This window comes from Parus major, chromosome 7 (genome assembly GCF_001522545.3).
Source record: "Parus major isolate Abel chromosome 7, Parus_major1.1, whole genome shotgun sequence".
In the NCBI taxonomy this organism is placed as follows: Eukaryota; Metazoa; Chordata; class Aves; order Passeriformes; family Paridae; genus Parus; species Parus major.
In genome coordinates this window covers 24,487,092-24,507,901 of record NC_031776.1, presented here as the reverse complement: position 1 = coordinate 24,507,901, position 20,810 = coordinate 24,487,092, and the positions used below count along the sequence as shown (strand labels likewise).

Below are 20,810 nucleotides of genomic sequence, written 5' to 3'. Positions count from 1 at the left end.
GAAGAATGACTACAAAGAGATCTTCTTTCATGGACCCATAAAGATAGCTTCAAGTTGTTATTACTGGCATAATAGGGCCTTTTTCAGCAAATGGAACTGCATAACTTTGTTCTGAAGCAAGCAGTGATCTCAGGCCACAAAGGAGTTGAGCAGAGCTTGGAATTGCTGGTGCACTCAAAATGTCTGTAAGGGCATTTGCCAGTGACTGAAAAACAAAGATCATTTTCTTCTTGATGCATTATATAGAAAAAATAGCAAAAAAAAAAGAGAATTAAAATCAATGGCCCATCCACTTCCAGTCTAGAAGTACCAAATGCTACGGAACAGGCATGTGAAACTTTGTTTGCAGGTACAAAATGATCTGCCCACCAAAACCGCTTTTCACTAATCATGATGGAATATGTTTCATGTGCTAGAGCTCAAGGTTTATAACCTTTTCCCATTTCTTCTGCTACTTCCCAGCATGTAGTGCTGGATTTCTCATATAACTGGAAAGCAAACATACCAGGATGGATTTTCTTCTGGCAGACGTAACTGTAGTTTTATGGAAGCTTGTGTATCCTTTCAGATTTATACCAGTAGAGCACCCTTAGCCTGATTTCTAGCTCTGTATAGCCTTTTTTTCCCTAAAGTTGCAGTGACAAAGGGTCTATCTAAAGGTGAGTAGATCATCTCTGTTTGAATCTGCCCACATTATTAATGGCAGAATCTTCACATCTTTCCTTACTAATTTGAAAAAAGTAGATCTGGGCTTCAGCCAAAATGACAGTCAAGAAGAAGAACACTTAGAAAGAACAAGTTGTGATGAAGAATGAGATTTGCTGTGCCAGTTCACTGACAACATATTTGTTTTATGTCTCTACCCCTCACACCATCCTTTGTTTTCAAAAAAACTCTCAGCAAACAATTCAGAGGAAGCAATAGGCATATTCCCTAATGAGACAAGATAAAGTGTCCTGTAACGATGAAGACAGCAAATTCACTAAGTGAACTGCAGTTTAAGAACTTTGCAAATTGATCAAACCATGATTCCTTGGTTGCTTACTTAATTGCCTGTTACCATCTCTCTCCTGACCTCCATATGCCCACTGCTTCTGTCAGCACTTCTGCAACTCAGGGACTCTCTACCAGCCCCTCAGGTTGTGAACACTGGAAAAATAGGTTCTGGTTTGGGGAATTTATTTAACTTGCATATAATACATGTTCTTGGCCAACTACCACAGTGGGAATTTAGCGATATTCTGGCCTCCTACCATGCTTGAACACATCAGGCTGTGAGGAAAAAGCTTTCCTAATTCTATTTATTATAGGATGGATGCTAATTAAGGCACTGTCTCATCAGGTGCTGAGTACTTTAAGCAGCTTCTTAACCTTGGGAACGATAGTGCTGTGCTTGTTTAGCACTCAGTGATGTTCTGTCGGCTGAAGATGCCTGGTCTGGCAATAAATGTGCAAGGGAAAAGCATATTTTGGTGAGTGTACAAATGATTGAATGGTGAGACTCTTAATCCACAGCCAGTTTGGACTAGAGCCCCTAGAACTGTGCTTCTGTTTTGTTGGCAGAAGTGAAGAAATGTCCAATATCTAAGTGATGAAGATACACTACATTACAGTGTTCTTCAGACAAAGCTGCTTCAGGGCTCACCATTAATGCCTTTCTGAGAGTTTCATTAGAGAAGTTTCTTTAAGGGAATGAGGGAGAAGGAGGGATGTGAGTCCCTGTGTGCACAGGAGTGGCACTATTCCTGCTGCTGTGGAGAAATTGCTGTAGGGACTGTGTTTAGAAGTGGTGAGGAAGTGCTGGCCTTGCCATCAATCTGAAAAGCTCCCTGAGTTCCTTTCAGATTAAAAGAAATGAGAGTTTGCAGTTGTATTTGCAGCCTCAACACAGCAGTCATAAACTGCTACAGAGAATAATTTTGTCTGTATAATCAGGTATGTGTTTCAGCAGGTAGGGAGAAAAAAAATCAACTCTCCTGAAATGAGATTTAAGGTTGTTGTTCAAGGTTCAGGATCATACATGTGACTTTCTGGTATCTCTGGACTGGTACTACTGGTATCTCTGTGGGAGCTTTCTCTTTGCCCCATATGAAGTGACAGTTACACCTTTCCTGAAAATATGCCTTAAATACGAAGACTGTACTGACCTGTGGGTTTTTCTTCCTTCTTTTCTTGCTCTTGGTGGCCTGCTGTGCTTCTTTTATTAACCACTTGGATTTTCATGGGCACTGGTACTCCAAGAGAAGAATATTGATAAACAGAGAGAAAGAGTTAGTTGTATAAAATTAGGTCAAAGCATAAGAATATCACCATGTCTGAGCTGAGCTTTTCTGCTGGGGGACAATGGATTTAATTTGCATAGTAGACTATGGTAGGGCTTTAATGCTTCCTGTTAATCTTGCAGGGAGGGTGAGGAATGGCAAAAATATCTGTTATCAGTGTTGGGAGACTTAAGTGTATGCCTAGGTGGTAAATCATGTGCACCTGTGTGTATGTAGGGATGTCATTGAATTACCATACATGGATGAGTATATTTACCACTCCGTAACTAAATGTATCACATTTGAAAGTTCATAGCCCTTTATTTAAGTATTTACATACTTTAATCCAACATGAAGCAAGTACCTGTATCTTTAAAGCCATCCTGTATTAAGTTCAAGGAATCAGTTAAACAAATGTCTGATTTTGAGCATGGATTGAGGCCCAAATGCAGTAAGATTTGACATGCTAATCAGCTGTGTGCTAACAGGGTATGTTATGATATTTATTAACACAGTACTCACCTATAAGATGTGTCTGTCTGTGATGCAATCACTCTCTCTTTCTTTTAAAGCTGTCTATGAGCAATCCTGCGAGGCTTACCGACACCAAGGGAAGACATCAGGTTTCTTCTACATTGATTCTGATGGAAGTGGACCACTGGGACCACTCCGTGTTTTTTGCAATATAACAGGTAATGATCTAACCTTGACTTGGCTGCCTGATGTCAGGTCTAATTTGATTGGAGATGGTCTGAGTAGAATGACAGACACGTCAATAATGCAGCTCAGTAGTGGGGAAGAAGCAGGGAAGTTGTAACCAAGGTTTCACTTTGAGATGTCTCCTTAAATAAGATTCATGTGAAAGTGATTTTCAAAATAAGTTTGAAGGACTTGCCTTGCTAAGTGATGTACAACAGTGTCTGAACGTTATAAAGGACACTTCATAATATCATGACTTTTGATGTTTCTTTTTTACTAAAGAGGTAGAAACTTAGAATCCAAACCATTCTTTTGTAATTGAATGGTTTCTCTGCTTTATTCAAATACAAGGTCTGGGAATGATTATTAAACTTCTCTGACTGAGCTATCCATAAACTAGCTGAGCTTCTAGTTAAACATAGGCAGCAATGCATCCCCTCATACAAGTGTGCTGCCTTTGGCACAGAGTGGAAGCCTTGATTGTCCCTGGTGTTTGCATGGAGGAGAATGCACGATGATCTGAGGAGAAGGGACACCAAAGAGATGGGAAGCAGAGCAAGAGCTTGACAAGGTGACCTGGTGGTTGAGGCTTTTTAACTTTACAGTTCCGTAGGTTTAAAATAAAAATTGTTTCAAATGAACTTACCTGTCTGGTAAATTCTCCCCTTAAGTGGGTCCTATTTTGTATACAGGACTGTCAAGCCAAGAGTATGAGAAAAGGCTACACAGCCCTGTTGTGGATGGAGATAGATGGTAGGGCTCCCTTTCTGCTTTTTATGTTTGAAATGGAGGTGAAATTTCCCACACTGTCTCCTGTTTGGCATTTTTCTGCTTCCTGTGGCCAGGTGCCGATGAAGGAATGTTTTATTACCCTTTCTAAATTGCTAATTCTGGCTGAACTACTTTGCCACATATCACCTCCACACTCAGTGCTGAAAACCGAGGACTCAGGATATTCATATTTTATCCTTAATCTCCTTGTACTTAAAGTGCCACAAATTAAATTTTCATTTTTATTTAATTGGGCAATGATTATGTTAATTAAATGCACAACAGTTAATTATTAAGTATGTTTTTTATTCAAGTGTAACAAATATTTAATAAGATGTGTCTCCTTCACTGTTGAATCTCCTAAGAATTAAAACAGAGTTTCACCTTTCTGTCTGAATATCCTTCCTTGATCTTCAATATGGGAAATGTGCTCATTTTTATTATTTATCATATAAATATGTGTGATCCAAACATTGTCAGTGCTTTTTATCTCTGCTGAAGTAGTAGGATTTTTGACAAACACCTTGCATTTGCTTTCCTCAAATAAACTTTATCTGGCAGAAATCCAGAAGGCATATACCTGATTTCCTCTCTATCTGTAATGAACTTGCTGACATTCTTATTTTGGTTATGAGAAAAGTGGAGGTGGGGAAAACTGACAGAACTTCCTAGCCTGGAAAACTTATGCTTCTGTGTCAACTAAATATGGTTTGGGTGCCTTAATCACAAGAGCTTATTTTCCCTCTGGGAACTTCCCTTATTGTTATTCTCATAAAAATTGTTTATAGTAATCGATTAAGCGCAGTAGGAAAAAAAAATTATATTGTGTACAAAGGGATGGATCCTCAGTTTGCTTCTTTTTTCAGATGATGTTTCTGCTTAGTTTTCTGAAAGTACCCCATATTCTGGGAAAGGCAAAATACAAAATTCTGTGTTGTTATACTAGGTACATACAAGGAACAGAAAAAATAGTATTGTTCAGTGACATAAATCTGTACCACAGTTCCTGTGAATGGAAAAATGTGGATTGTTGGCTTCCATGTGTGGGAAGACTAAACAAATTAACAGATGGTTGGGGGGAACTGTCACAGGAGAGTGTGGAGATCAGAGAAAACACATAGGAATTGATTCTTTTTCATCATGTGTGAGCTAGGAGACACTTAAATGATTACATAACAGGATTTGGGAGATTTTTGTTTACTTGCTTTTTCCTGATGCAATGAATTCAACTTGAAACCAGCACAGGACAGCAAGGGGGCTGATAGGTCATGAGAGGGAGTAAAACCCACCTGGAAAAAGCCCCAGTCCTGTCTGATAGACTCAGAAGGTGTAAGTAAACACAGAGGTTTACTTGCAGCTTTCCACTCAGGCAGCTGTGAGACAATGACCACTGGGAAGTGGGAATGAGCTTCAGGAAAACCTTCTGGCTTCCTGGGGTACCTCTTCACCCTCAGAGGCAGAGGTGGGCTCCTGGGCTAAATAAATCTTTCATTTTACTCAGGCTGGCAGTTCTTTCTGTGTACAGTTCAAGAAGCAGTAACCTCTTTATGCCCAAGACGTGTTCAAGCTGAAGAATTTGGAGGTGGAATGGAAAATTCAGAGCAATGATTTCATTTAGTGTTTTTAAAAGTGGAGGTGCAGAGAGCTGATGCCTTCTGGGAATTACAGTGCCTTTAATCTGTGAAGGAGGAATTCAAAGAAGAAATCATCAGAAATGAGCAGCATCATTGCATTTAAAGAAAAGTGGTTTTCTAAATGTTCACTTAAATCTCTTTTTAAGTTCTTTCTAATTATAATTTAAATTCTTTCTAATTTTTTAAAAATTCTTTTTAAAGCATTTTTACCTGTTTAATTGAAGGGTTTCAGATAGAGAACTTGTTTTTAACAAGCCAGTTTTTAACTGAGACAGATAAGCACCAGATTTCTTGCATATTGGTGTCTGGTCATAGGTATCCAGTGTTTGATGTGGATATGGAAATATCAACATTACAAGTTAGTTTACAGTGTTTGTATTTGAGTGTTTTTTCTGCAGCCTGTCAACTTTAGCAGCCCACTGCTGAATAGAAATTCTGAACAAAGCAGAAAAGTGTGATTGTGTGTGTTGAGAGGGAATTGGACAGTTATACAAAGAGGGAGATAGAGATAAGAGAAAGGAAATGTTACAGGGAGGAAAAAAAAGAAAAAATGTATTAAAAAAAATAAAGTCAATTTTCAGCATGGCAAGAAATTTAACGGTAGTGTCATAGAATATCTGATGAATGGCTGATGCTAGAGTGGCTAAATGTACTTATCCACTGTCTGAAGAAGTGGCTGAAAAAGCAAGGTGACAAAAACTGTAGATGACGTGCTGCTATTCAATATCATGTTTATTGGTCAAGAAGGGAGAAGAGCATATGAAGCACTTTAAAAGGATCTTACCTTGCTGGCTGTTTATTTCTACTGAAGGTAAAATATGTTGCTGAAATAGGACATTGTCAGGAGCACTAATGTACCTAATCAAAGGCATAGAAAGATGTACAAAGAGAGGTTAAAAGTAAATAATCCATGACTATTTAGAATGGGAAGGCTCAAAGTGACTGGGCCTCACCGACAGAAGCAATGCTCATTTTCATTTTCTTACAATAGGAGAAGAGAGACAGTTCAATGACAATGAAAGACAAAAACCTCAAAACTAGATCTAAAAGGAAAAGACAGCAGCTTATTAACATAATGTTTTCTTCAGCTTATATACCCGTTGTACACAAAGCAAAGTCACTTTCACAGGGAAATTCATCAGTTTTAATAAACACTGAGGAATCCACAGCAAATATGCCCCTGTGTGTGGGGAGGTGAACCAAATGTATGTGTCCAAGCCATGACTGGATGTAGTTGGATGCCATGAGGGATACCATGAGGTTGTGAATGGGTCCATGCAGGGATTATTTAATTGGGGTGGATGAACTGAGTGCTGTGGGAACACATCTGGCATGTTTCCAGGGCCATCCACATGGGAATGTAAGGTAGCTATCTATGCACGCTTTTCCTGGGTCTCCGATCATCCAATGGAGGTCTGTGGCCACGCCTTTTTGACATGAAGTGGAAAAAGAATGTTTTGTGTCATACTTTGGGGTAATGAACAGCCACTGGGGCTGGGAAAGATTTTCCTTGTAGGCTGTTTGTTTGACAGTCAGCCCACTTGAATTAATGTTAATTGAAGATTCATAACAGTCAATAGAACAGATGACTGATAGACCTTATGAACCTCAGGTCTGGCAGTCTTTCTATCATTGTAAGGCTCATTTTTTTTTTCATGCTGCTTAGAAATCTATTGGCCTGTCTGGAGTACTACTTAAGTGCTAATTACTGTGTTCTCCAGGACAAAGCCTACAGACATGCAAACTACCTCCATGTGCTTGTTTTGCTGTCCTTCTTGAAAAGTGGAATGACCTTTTGTCACCTCCTTCTGAGTAAATTTTACCCTTGAAATCTGAAAGATTTGCTTACAGTACACCTGAGTCATCCTGTCACTGGAATTCTCTACTGATGCTGTTTTACAGTATTCAGACCCTGGGCTATCAAATCAATAATGCTTTGAAATTGCCATGGCTAGATCAATGGTACAGTTTATCTTTGCCAGATATTTTTCCTGTCCTCAAATAGTTTGTCTTTCCTTTTTTCCCTTTTTTTTCTTCCAGGGTTGCAGTCTGGGGAAGGATGCAACCTTATCTCAGGTCTTGCTGTTGGTCCAAGATCTGTTTATGAAACTGCCATAATGAAAAAAAAAATTAATTAACAAAAATATATCTTTACTTGTTGCAGATAATTTCTGTTTTGTAGTCTCATCTCAAACTGCAAATACCACTAATTTCTCTCATGCAGGAAAAAGAAAGTTTTATTTTCTGTCTCAAAAAATGTGTAGAAACTGTCTCTAAATCTCAGAAAAAGTGATTCCAATAAGATGTGAAGTAGATTGTCAAAGTTATACTTGCAATTTTTTACAAATTGTGTCTTTGTTTTTTCATTCAGCTAACAATGATTAAGATTTTTATTCTTCCATATAGTACATATCCCTATTGATATTCCTAAAACAATCAGTTGTATTATTGTCCATGGCATCCAACTTTCCCTTTGTTTCCACATGTGAATCTCAGCTCATCTGCTTATATAATTCCTTAATCTATTTTGTATAAGAAACCATCTCCTTTTACTTCATGTAGCATTTACACAGATGCAGGAGTCACCAGGTACTCAGCCCTTTTTGCATTTCTTGTGAACTTGGGAAATTGTCCTGTGAAAAGGAGGGCTGCCCCTGGACACGCTGAAGCAAGAACAGATAGGAGGAGGTCACGCCCTCAATTCTGCCTTTAATACCTACAGCTGCAGGAATTTGGAACAACAATTTAAATGGTCAAACTCCCTTTATCCTGTATCTTACTGTCTGTAGTTGTGATTGACTTTATCACAAGAGAAAACAACAAATGGAAACTCCTTACAAATTATTTGCTGCTGTTTAGATTAAAGGCAGCCCTTAAAGATTTACAGCTTATCCCTCAAACACTACAGGTCTGCTGGCACATTGTAATTTTGACAATTGATGTTTCTCTTTTGAATTTTCATTAAATATTCTTTCAGAACCTTATAGAATGAAAAAATCTTTAATGTGAATATTATGTCAAAGGCACTGTACTGTCAACAGCTGCCTTGCTGCTTTCAATGAAATTGTTTTTCAGATGAGTATCATGGCAGAAGTCCTGAAGGCTGCCTTCAGTGTCACATTTGCAGGTGGCCCCTAAGGAAGTTCTAGTACTGAAGAACATAACTAGATATTTTTCACTAGCCATTACTTTTTACAAAACTTCTAACAAAAAGTTTACTGCAACTTCATGCCTTTCCTGCCACATCTGCAGTGCTCAGCAGTTGGAAGTAAGCTGTGCCTCTGTCCAAGTCACTCCAGGCATCTCGGTTACAAGGGGTGGATCCGTGTGCCCCAGACACGGGTGTTCCCTGCCATGCTGAAGCCTGCAGGTGTCATGCCCACCCTCCTGGAATGGCAGCTGAAGAACAGCAGGTTTGCTGTGGCCTCTTCTTGTCTGCCAGGCTCTGCAGTTCTGAGCCATCACAAGACATGTGAAAAGCAGAAACCTGCTAAGAGTCTCAGCACTCGCCCTAGATGAAGGAGGCTGAGGCAGAGAGGGCTGCAGAGTTGTCAGAAGTGAGTTGTAGTGAGTGGAGAAGTGTCCACTTGGCACTGGGAAGTAGATCAGTGACCGTCTCTTCAGTTCTCGGGGAGGAATGTTTCTTACTGCTCATTGTGAGATACCCTCCCTGTATTAAGGAAGAGCTGAAATGGAGGATCATGGGGAAGTAGGCTGGCATCACAAGGGTTTGCCAGCTCTGAGCTTCTGCACAACATGGGGGAGGAGGGTGAAAGGTGTCACAAAAGTAGTGTCTTGTTGTCATCCATCAGAGACGTCTGGTATGGTCATTCTGCTGAGTGTTGCCTTGAATGCATTGCAGTGCTTCTGTACTGGATGGATGTGGCTAAATCAGAACTCAGGAGAAAGCTGATCAGCAGAAAACAAGCTGCAGAAGTGTGTATTGCTGGGTCAGCCAGCAGAAATAAAAAAAAAAACCTAGATACAAAAATAATAATGGCTTTCAGAGAAGACTCAGAAAACACTTCTTTGGAGTCAGTGAATTAAAGCTGTCTGTGATAAGAAATTGGTCTTTTAATGTCCTTTGAGGGGCGTTTATATTAGAGCAGCTGGGTCAACCTGCCACTGCAGCTTAGAACAGTACAGTGTTTAAGAAGGAAAGTCTTGTCTTTTTTGTTGTTGTTCTTTTAGTTATAGGTACAGCATTCAGGATAAAATTTGGCATTCATTGTGGAGCAGTATGAAATAAATGCATTGTATGAGCTCCGAGAGTTATTTTTTTCTCTCATGTAGCATTTACCGTATGTTTGGCTTGTTGGCAATTTAATCAGTCTGAATAATCTTGTTTTGTGACAAACCTCCTAAATCACAAAGGAATGATGCAGTTTATATGGGTGGAATGTGCTCTACAGGGATATTTCAAGTTGAAGAATAAAAATGAGAATTAGACAATACAGAATTCATTGAAAGCCAGTTTTCCAGCTGCTCTAATTTCCCACAATTTAATTTGTGTGCCGTCAAAAGCAACTTGGAGGATTCCAGCAAGATGATAGAACTATGGGCTAGGCTAAAGAGAATCTAAAATGTGCTTAATGCATTGCACTCCCATGCTGTAAAAGCATCTCCTAGGGCCAAATGCAGACAGCAGAATATCCTAGTGAATTGGACCATTAAATAAAACTGTGAAGTCATAAAGCTGTAGCATTACCCTGAAATTAAAGCATTGTCACCTTTGAATTATGGAAATAATTTAACAAGCATTTAGGAAATCTGCTTTTCAAGGCTGCATTTAACTATTCCACATTATACAATAGAAGATGTGGCTGCAGTCTCCTGCTTGGTTTTGAATGACTTCCAGCTTGTGTTTGGTTTGAAATTTTACCAAGCTGAGCAAGTAATAAAAGTGTGGAATGGAGTAATAGAAGATAAAAATAAACAGTAACCTATGCCTGGACAAGAGCTTTTTAATTCTCATTGCAGATTCACAAGTGCAAGGAGAGCTCATTAAGTGGGGTAAACAGGAAACAAATGTGCAGTATGGACAGATGTAAAAATATAATGGTAACTTCTTGGTTGGAATACATGAGAAAAGAGCTTTATCTGTATAGTTTAACGATTTCCAGGTATGGAAATGACTAGAAGGGGGTAGTGGCACTCAGCTTGGTTTGCATCTGTGATGACAGTGTCGTCGCTTAAAAACATCATGTAAACAAAACAGAGCAAAGAGTAAATAAAAATCCTTGCATTATGACTCAGGATCAAGTATTTGAAGCCCAGTTTTCAAAAGCTGTGGGTATTACTGGTGTAGAGGTGTGCCTCTAAAAGCAAATGCCGAACACGGAGCTAAGGTGCAGACAGATGTGGCATTGTTTGCTGGAGTGATCTGTGGGCACGTTCAGGTGGCAGCTACATGTCTTACACAGGTCCTGAACCTGCCTGAAGTGCCAGATCACAGATCAGTGTCAGGAGGCTTCAGAGGACCTGTCAGTCAAGTAGTGAGGGCAGAATGCCCTGACCTCATTCTGAGGCAGGCAGGGGTATTTTGGGAGCAGCCCTAGCTAAACTTGTGCAAGTCAATTTGAGAAAATAGAATGATCTTTTTCTGATCTTTGTTGCCAAGCTTGAGGTGGAGAAACTGGGGTTTGAATAAACCCCAAGGGCTGATCTGAAAGGTGATGATCTTCAGAAGAAATGCTGGGATTATTTTTGAGTGGTCTTCTGATCTGTGGAAGCAGATGCAATGATCTTGCAGTGGTCTTGGAATGATTCAAAGATTTACTGCCCTCCAGCTCTTAGTAACTTCTCTCTCAACCAGTGGAGATGCAGGAGGGAGCAATTTTGGCTCTTCTACTCTGTCCAAAGCAATTGAAAGTTGAAGTCATTTTCAGTCTCATTTGCTGCATTTAAACAAAAAGGTTTCCTTTTGAAAGAAGGAACTTTGTTTTTGTTTTTGTTTTCTGCTTTTACTGTGATGTGAAGGTAATTCTCTGTTCTTGTAGGAGGTTGTGTTTGACTTTGTTTGCATTTCCTTGCCCCTCCAGACCTCACGTGCTGCTTTCTAAAATGGAAGTACTCCTTACTCCTTCCCTGGGAAGTGGGAAGAAACATGACTGAGATGGTGGAATAGATTTCTCTTCCTTTTCCTCCTCTTACCTTGTTGCCACCAGCTCCTTTGTATCTGTGCTGCCCTTCTGATCTGAGGTTTGCTTGCTGGTGGCTGTGACTTTCCTGTCACTAGATCAATGAGAAAACCAGATTTTTTTTTTGAGAGGCTGAACTGATGGTCACCTTTACTTCAAAGGTGAAGCACAGAGGGTAACTTTGAAACGACCACTAAAGAATAGATCTGGTCTGTAGAAGTATTAAGCCTAACAGACTAGGCATGTACAGATTAGAAAATCTGAAATTTAATAAATTCAGAATTCTTCTCTTCTGCTATAGCTTTTTTAATTCCATTATGATATACTTGCTAAATCACAATTACTTTGACTACAGAAAGAAATTTGATTTCTTTTTCCTTTCCCTTTGTAAGCAAGAGGATGGAAAAAAAGTCATCTTACTTCTAAATGATCTTGTGAAGAAAAGTCTAGAATGTCAAAGTTCACATCTCAGGACAGCTGTGTGCATGCTGTAATGATAAGACTGCTGAAAATTAATGAACAATGATAGAGGAAGATAAGATGAAGACCTGTCACATTGCCTGTCCAACACTCCTGTTAATGAGTGCTGGCCGCTTACAGTATGTTTGCTGATACCTCGTCAAACCTTATTTTAAACATGTCAATTAATTATATTTCCAACACTTTTTTTGGGAAGACAGCTTTGTGCTATGGTATTTTTAATCAGCTTTTCCTAGTGATTGTTCTTTGCTTCTAAATTGCTAGCTCTTGATGCTGTTGACTTTTCAGGTACCCACATGGCACCTTTCTTGATGCACAGCCTGGAAAGTACAGCAGTGTTAACCACTGTACACCTAGAGCATTAGGCTGCTCTACTTCCTGAGCAGCTCTGTAGCCACTATTGTGAGCATTGATTTTATTGCATTTTCTTAAAATTATGTTCAGAACTCTCAGTGGGGAGGTGCTTTTGACAGCCCACCTGGAATTTTTATTCCATCGTCTCCTGGTGTTATGTCTCACACTATCAGCAATTTGGTGTTTGTCTTTTTAGCAGGTATTTCAGTTGAGGTAGATGTTAAACTTCTGTCAGCTTCTGTGAGAGGAAAGTTAACTTACCCTCAACTGCTTCTGAAAATGCCACTCTGTTCTTGTCAATATTGCCTTCAGAGAGCAAAAGAAAAGAGGGACTGGCTGATAAGGATCACTACTTTAAGATGTACAAGAAGTCTGTTACGAAGTCATTGAAGTACATTGTGTTGGAAGCAGTATATGTGCAGGACTGTGCACGGTATTGTGCTACTGTTCACTGTGGTTACAACAACTGGGACAAGTATTACAAGCAATAAATTTGTAGTATTTCTTATCATTTAAATCTGAATTTTGTGTATCACATGTTGCAGCAATGTTTCCTTGAACTCCAACTCCAAGGGTCCACAAGAAGCTCCCTGAAGTCAGTAAGAACCACAGAATTGCAGACTTAGGAGTAAACTCTCTGTCTGCCATCACAAAAATGATGGGAAGGGTGTGCATGAATGTGTGGTTTGCTGTGTGTAAACTGTCCTTACAGTTAATGCAAGTTAATTTCTCTGTGACTTGCAGCCAGGTCTTGGAAAAGACCTCTTTAGATAGTCTCCAGATGGCTGTTGTTGCTTGCCTATCATCTGAATGCCTCCATAACAACAACCCATTAAATCATCTTAGTGTCTTTGCACAGACAGTCCATTTAGGAGTTTTATACACCTATTAGCATTCTGTTGAAGTAATCTGGGGGATATATTTGTAGCTCAGTGAAAAATACTTTCACTGCAGTGCATTGTAGTGTCCACAGAGCTATTTGGCTCATCATGCCTGTGTATTGGGGAGTTACTGGAAAGGTCAGGCTCTGCAAGAACTCAGGCTAGGTAATGTGGCAAAACCATCCAAATCCTTAAATACACAGTTTTTAAGATCAGCTTAGAAAAGATGTGATTCATGATAGATGTGTTATCTATCTGATGAAGAATAAATAACAAAATAGAAATCTATTGCCTATCTCTTCTTCCTCTGTGTGTTTCTGCAAGTGAGATCAAAATCTCCTTCTCATCAAATGACTGAAAATTGCTGCCTTAAATTTTTGTCCTGTCAGTATCTTGTATCCTCCCTAGGCAAGCAGGGTCTTTGATAAAAAGAAAATTTGCTGCATGTGACTCTTACTAATAGTGTTGGGCATGTGCAGGGCTCAGTCCTGTGAATCCTCATTGAAGAGCCTGTCTTTAACTCTGTGTTGGCTCAGCAAATTGGCCATTCAGGTTCTCCTTTCTACCTTGCCCATTGTTATACCAGAACCAGCTGGAAAAAAGCCTCCCTGGAAGCCAGTTTGCTCCCAAGTGTGGTGTTCTCATTATACCAGTGCCAATGCAGATTGTGAGCTGGGTTGTAGGGTGCAAGTTGTGCTTGAGCCTAGATTCTGCTTTCTGTCACCTACACAGTCACTGGCTCTGCCAGTAAATGAAATGAAGGAAATGAGAATGGGCTCCCCAGCATGGAAAAGCATCAATATTTAGAGTTAACTACAGATGCCAAGTCATATGGTGTTCTGTACCATCATCCAAGTAGGGCATCACTCAACTTATATGCAGAAAAATCTGAGAACAGAGTGAAATGAGTGATCTGACTTCCAGCTGGGTGGTAAGAACATACTCTCAGTTTAACTTTCTGGCAAGAGATTGTGCTTTTTGCTCATGGCGAGTTTGTGCAAGCTCATCAGCTGCAGTTCTCTGCTTCCATTTGTTATTACAACAGCATGGGCTGTGCTCTCAGGCAGAAGGTGAATGTTACCCCCATGAGCCATATTACTATGTGTTTTCTCTCAAGGACACAGCTAGTTGAAAAATATCTAATTTTATACAGATATCTGGTAGTAGAAGAAGGTGAAGGTCTCTTGTGCTTCCCAGGAAGCTTGCAGTTTCTCTCTGGCTCAGCAGGCAGTGTAGTGTTTGCTTGAGCTGGTTCAGGGAGAAACATCTTTGTGGGCCACACTGACCTTTAATGAAGACAGACCTATTGGTGATCATCACAAAGTGCCCATTTTGGAGCCTGGGGTCCTGCTGATGCTCTGTCCACCACAGTAAAATGTTACATTTCAGTTGTTTTTTTTGTTCCCTGCTTGTTGGAAGTGTTTTGCTGCTAACCTCCCGTTCAATTGTTCTTCATTTAACAGAAGATAAGATCTGGACTGCAGTGCAGCACAACAGCACAGGGCTAACCAGAGTGCAAGGAGCTGGTCCAGAGAATCCCTACACCATGTCCTTCAACTACAACAGCAGTGCAGAGCAGCTGGAGGCTGTGATAAACAGTGCTGAGTACTGTGAGCAGGAGGCATCCTACCACTGCAAAAAGTCACGGCTCCTCAACACCCCGAGTAAGTGTCACCATCGCACATCTTTCCTTCTTAACTCCTACTGATTGTACAGCAGGTACAAGCCACGCTGCAGCTGAGGAGGAAAAAAACCAAAACAAACCAATAAAAAAACCCATATTATTAGTAGCAATACAGAATAGAGTGAAAAACCTTTTACTGTTTGGGGTTCTACTGTGCAGTGCCTGTGCTCTGGTGTGAGAGGGTCTGAGCTTGTCAGAGGAGTTTTCACTCTGTAAGTTCATGCATGCCCAGACTGAAAACTTCTATGATGGAAAGTGCTACCTAGTGCATTTAGCTGATGGCAAATAGATGTGCTTATTCATTTACAGTTTTTACCTGTATATTAAAGATAGAAAGCATCCAGATTGCATCAGACTCAAAATATTATGTAGGGGAGGGGTGGAACCTCTTCTGAGTCCCACAGCCCTGAATATGATGTCTAAGGTGCTTGGTAGTACAGTTTCTGAGGCAAAACTAACTTTCCCCTTGCAATAGAAGGACTGCATTTTTTCCCCTTGTCTTAACATAACAGAAAAAAAGAAAGCAGAGGGTCTCATCAGTTTTTCCTGCAGTACCAAATTTCCAGGATTTTGGCTTCCAGTCAACTCTTTTTTAATGTCAGGATTTTATGTTCGTTTATCTGGAGAGATGAATGACATTAAGGGCAGACTTCTGACTGTCTTCAAAAATCTCCTGTTACTTGTAATGTCTGTATTGTCCTGGTGATTATTTGATTAGCAACTCTTAAATTTGTTTGTAGCTTAGAAAAAAGACCATGGCAAGCCTGAAGGGGAGCTTGCAGTGGGAGTTCCTATTGTCTTTAAAAACACATTGCCTAATGAGATGGGTCAAAACCCTCCCAGTTCCAGCAAAGTTACTGTAACATTGTTGTAAACTGAATGTTTATGGATCCGGTAATCAGATGCCTTACAGTCAGTTTAATTTTAAAAGCTGTGAATTATGTCTTTTGTTATCATCAGATTTACCAGCCAAGAATTGCTTGTGTTGCTAATCTTTTTTTAAAGACTGAAATGTTAATATCAGCATCCAGGGTAGAACACAAAAGGAAAACAAAATGTGGGCATAACTGCTCATAAAGAAGTGGAATTAATGTCTTACAAGTACTTTCAGTGTTGCTGGCTTCTGTATCCCACACCACACTCAATGTCTTTATCGATAAAGATAATACCCCGCAGAGGCTATTTCCAAAATGTTGTTTTAAGGATGAATGCCACAATATTAGAGCAGGTTTGCATGTGTTTATTTTTGCTCATTTCTGTGAAGCACTTGGTCATGTGTATCCAGGAATGTACACTACAAATGTATTTTGAGATACCTCTTGTATATGGGGCCTCTCTAAAGCTGGGGACACTTCCTAAGAATCAGAACTTTTTGGGAAAAAAAAAAAAAATCTTGTGTAAATTGACAGTGTGTAAACTGTGCATCCTCAGGGCTAAAGCTATCAAACAACAGGCAGACTGGCTAAGAGGGCTCCTGGCAGGCAGCTCATCCTCTGCTTGTCCAGGACCAAAGCTGTGGCTGATTCCTCAAGGGAAAGGATGTGGGGATGGTGTCCAGCAGTATGGCTTGTGCTCTTGCAGCTGGTGCAGTGCCACTGTGGTCCTGACAGTTCACTACACAAGAATTGCACAACTCATTTAGTCTTTAATGCAGCTTCAGCTGAGAAATAAAAAAAATGAAGCTGCAGTCTAGTGCTGTGCATGTGGCAGACACCATCATTTTTCCCTCTTTTTTTTTTTTTTCTTCCTTTTGTATGCTTTTTAATTACACTTCTGAATTTTCCTTCTTTCATCCTGAGCTTTCTCAGTAGTCTCAGGCTTTAAATCTGGCAAGATGTGAAACATGCTCAAAAATAACATTGTAGTTCTTGAAATGACAAGATAAGGGCAATTTTTTCTAAACTCAGTATTAAGTGTTTTTGTAGAAAAGCATTATTTTCCCCAAGTTCCATTAATTGATACTAATTTTGTAGTGAAATGCTGTTGTATTACAGAGGAACTTAGAGACCAAGTAGTGCTGAACACTGTAGGAGTCTTGAAGAGTTACAGGACTTAAAGGATTTCTACTCCTAAACTTGAAGATGAGCTACAAGTGAGAGTGGTCTCAGGATGTTTTGCTGGACTTGATGCAGAAGGTTCTCACCTATGTTGTTTTTGCCAGATCTGGGGCCAGAGCATCAGAACAAAGATCAAAACTCTTGGGTTTTGTTTCTTCATTTGACCTAGACTTCTGCATGCCTGAAGCACTGTGTTCCTTCTGTGCTGCCAGGGTATCTTAATGTGTGATTGCTGTTAATGAGCAACACTTCAGGTCTGACTGTAGAATTCAATATGCAATGCCCATGTAGTAATAACAATACTGCATCCATAGGCCTGCAGAAATGTTACCTGACCTAATCCAGCTTGCTGAGTGTCTCCACTCATTATTGTCTCTGGACTGAGCCCAATGGCGAATGCCTGATGGAAGGGCATCTTGCAGAGGTATATCTAATCCTGACAAAGTTATAAAAATTCCACTTCCTGCAAGAAATCCAATCCATTTCTGAGCTTACTTTTATTGTGGGCTTTGCTCTTTTCTTCATCCCCCCCACCAAGGAGATGGAACATATTATTAGGATGTTACAGCTGATAGCACCAACACACCAAATCCTTGTCTTCAGGATCTAAATACTGTCATGTTTCACAGAGAAGCAATAAAAACATTTCTCTTTCCTTTTGCATCATAGTGCAAAGATGTATGTTGTTGCATAGCAATTTTGGCTTTCACAGCTTTGACATGGGGCAAATGGGACAAGCAAAGCATTCTGGGCTGCCTCAGAGAAAAGCTCAGGGAGGCTTCTGGCTTGCATAAAATTTTTCCAGTTTATATCAAGGAATTTCTCTTTCTTCTTTTGCTACTCCCTCCTGCCCTGAAGGCACAGGCATCCTCAGCGGGTATGGCTGAGCAGAGTATCCCCATTGAGTTTCTGGGATTTACATCTGCAATGTGTCAGACATGCAATCTGGCAGTTGGCAGAGGAGTTTACTCATCTCCACCTCCTGCTGTCTGGAACAGCCTTATTGGTTCTCCCTGGCATACTACAGCTTAGCTGCAAGCATGTCTTTGAAAGCAAAAGTTAAATTGCCCTGAACTGTAGTTTTGTACATCTCTGCCGTCAGTCAGATTTTCAGGAGGTTTGTGAACACCACAAATTATGTCTGTTCATCAAGGCATAGCTGACTTTCTTGAGAAGGTGGCAAAGGAAACTTGTATGACCAGAAATCACAAGTCTCGGGTGATTTTCACAGGCCTGTTGGAGAAATAGCCACATAACCAGATAATATATAACCACATAATCACTTAATCAAATAATAACTCACATAACCAGAGCAAATCTGACAGTTGGCATTAATTAGGAAAGTAATCCACACTCTTAGGAAAAGATTGCAAACTTATTCTTACAAGTAGAGGCAAAGTCAAGCTAGCAGGAGAGGAGTGGGTTGGGCAGGAAGGCTGAGCTACTTCTAAATGAGAATATGAAAAGAAATTTAGCCCCCCAGGGCTTTGATCTCCTTTCTTCATGGAGCACCTAAGACAATACCTAAGGAGAGAACATGTGTACAAGGATAGGTCCCTATGTGCAGATGCATGTTTAATTAAACTGTTAACATACAAGATGTTTGAAAACATTAACTGAATGAACCCCCAGCTCTTGACTGAATTTTCTCAGTTTTCTAGAAGCGGTGGGTGGACTCAAATGCTTTTCACTTGGGAAGCTTCCTCACATCCACCTTATCAGGGACTTAGCACAGTGATGGCTATATCAGTGGCAGCATAGCTTGCTTTACAATACTTGGCTGACAGTCTGTCAAGTTCATAGCACATTTGTGTAGGCAGGGACTGGGAAAAGATCAGTCCAAGAGCAAAATCAAAGAAATAGGAATGTCTGTAGGTGGTCGGTTTTTCCTGACTTCTTCCTTATTTTTCTCTTTCCAGGAGAACTCCTACACCATGTCACCTTAAGCTTTGATTTCAAACATTGTTCCTAAACTACATCCATCCTAAACTACACACCTCTTCCCTGAACTTATGTTCTGTCAAGTCACACTATCATATGACTTGCACCCAGGTTTCCACCTCCTCTCCTCCCCTCTGGCTCCCTGCTAGTCCCAAATCTCAGTGCCAAGCTGCACCGGGTGCTGTCCCACAGTGTGACCCTTTATGCCAGGCAGCTGGTTGCCCTCACTGGTGAACCACTGCATTTGCATTATATAACTCTCTGTTAGAGGGAAAGATGTAGTGCTGCCTTGCAGCAGGGAGCACCTTATAATTTCTTCATTTAGACTTAATTCCATTGCTAAGACAGGTCAACTTTTTTTTATTTTTTTATTTTTCTGTATCTATGCCCTGTATGTTGTTAGAGCTTTGTCTGTGCAGGCTCCCTCCTTAGCTCCAGATGAGGCCAGTGATGTGAGGGCATAAGGTGCAAAGAAATCTCCTTCAGGGTTCTTCCTTCAGTAGTGGCTGCTGGAGAGATGCAGCTTAAGGTGAGTACACAAGTTGATGTCTTTAACACGTCCCTCAATGATGGGATGTCCTCATCACCCACAGTTGCTCAAATAAGGGCATTAGGGTTTATGCTATTGTCAGTCCCTTTTTAATCCACTATGGATCTGTTGTTCATAAACTTGTCTAATCACTTTTTGAACTTTATTAGGCTGCCTGCCCTGAGGCCTCCTAGGAAAACAAGTTCCAGGAGTTCCCTCTTGCTGTTTTACAGAACTACATTTTTTTAATGCTTTTTTAACTACTGTTTTGCTCAGTGCAGTGAGTTCTTGTATTACAGGGTGCAGTGGAACACAGTTTTGTGCTCATCCAGAGCTTTTATAGTGCTTTTAGTTACTCATCTAGGACTTTCACTAGCCCTAGTATTTTTTCACCTGAAGTACATATAGTTTTTTGAGGTTTGGTTTGACCAGGGTTTCACCACTTTAGAGTAAATCTTTTTGAAGAAAGGAGTCTGAAGCCTGGGTGCTGATGGAGTATTTTACATAGATGTATCAGGAGGTGGTATAAAATGACCCATAACAAGCAGTCATTTACCAATGAGGTTTTCCTCCGTAGTATTTTATTCCTTTTAAATACAATTTCCAGTTTATCATTCTAGTACTTTCAATTGTTAATGCACTACCAGGGCACTATTTGTTCTTGCACAAAATAACTTTAAATTGTTATTGCTTTACCAGGAGACTATTTTTCATTGCACAAAATAACATAGAACAGGGCAGCCTGCCCTCAAAAAGTGGCTCATGTTGAAGGAATGGTGGATAGGTGGCAGGTGTGGATTGTGTGCTGTGATTATTCTTGGGTAATTAGGATCCCTTTTTTGAGAATGATTGACTTGCCATCTGTGTTTCCATCACCATACCTTGTCTCTCCCCCCAGAGTGGCAGTGACAGCTTCTCACAAGCACAACTTCAGACAACTTGTGTTATATTTGGAGACTTTGGAACAGAGTTCACCAAAGTAATGCAATATACCCCCTTTATTTGTGGGCAGAGATTTAGAGGCCATTTTTAAAGATACTATGTTGGTTTATGTGTGCAGCTGATTAAAATGCAGGGAGTCTAAGCAGAATACAAAACCTGTGGCATGGCAGAGGTAACTTGGCATGGAGCCTGCACACACCTGTGAATAGTGGAAACACCATTACTCCAGTTTCTGACCCTTTTCTCCTCTTGCCCTATAGCATCCTCTGTGGCTGGCAGGGAGGTACAGTGTGCTGGAGCTTCCAAGCAAGGAATGGCAGCTACTTGCTGCCATTACTTCTCATCCAGTCTTCTTGTGTTTCTCTGAGATTGAAATGCAGCCAAGAGGCTAAATGATGGGAAAAACACGGGAATAAGCCCTTGCTCAGGCATACACT

General features: G+C 40.3%; 1 protein-coding gene across 1 annotated transcript in view; it reads left to right on the top strand.

Annotated features, from left to right (window-relative positions):
• Positions 1-20,810, top strand: part of CNTNAP5 (contactin associated protein family member 5) — a 276,352-nt gene that overhangs the window by 175,114 nt on the left and 80,428 nt on the right. The window contains exons 12-13 of the mRNA XM_015635016.3: positions 2,834-2,953; positions 14,684-14,884. Of these exons, the coding sequence (XP_015490502.1) occupies positions 2,834-2,953; positions 14,684-14,884 (321 nt within the window). The remainder of the gene's footprint in view (positions 1-2,833; positions 2,954-14,683; positions 14,885-20,810) is intronic.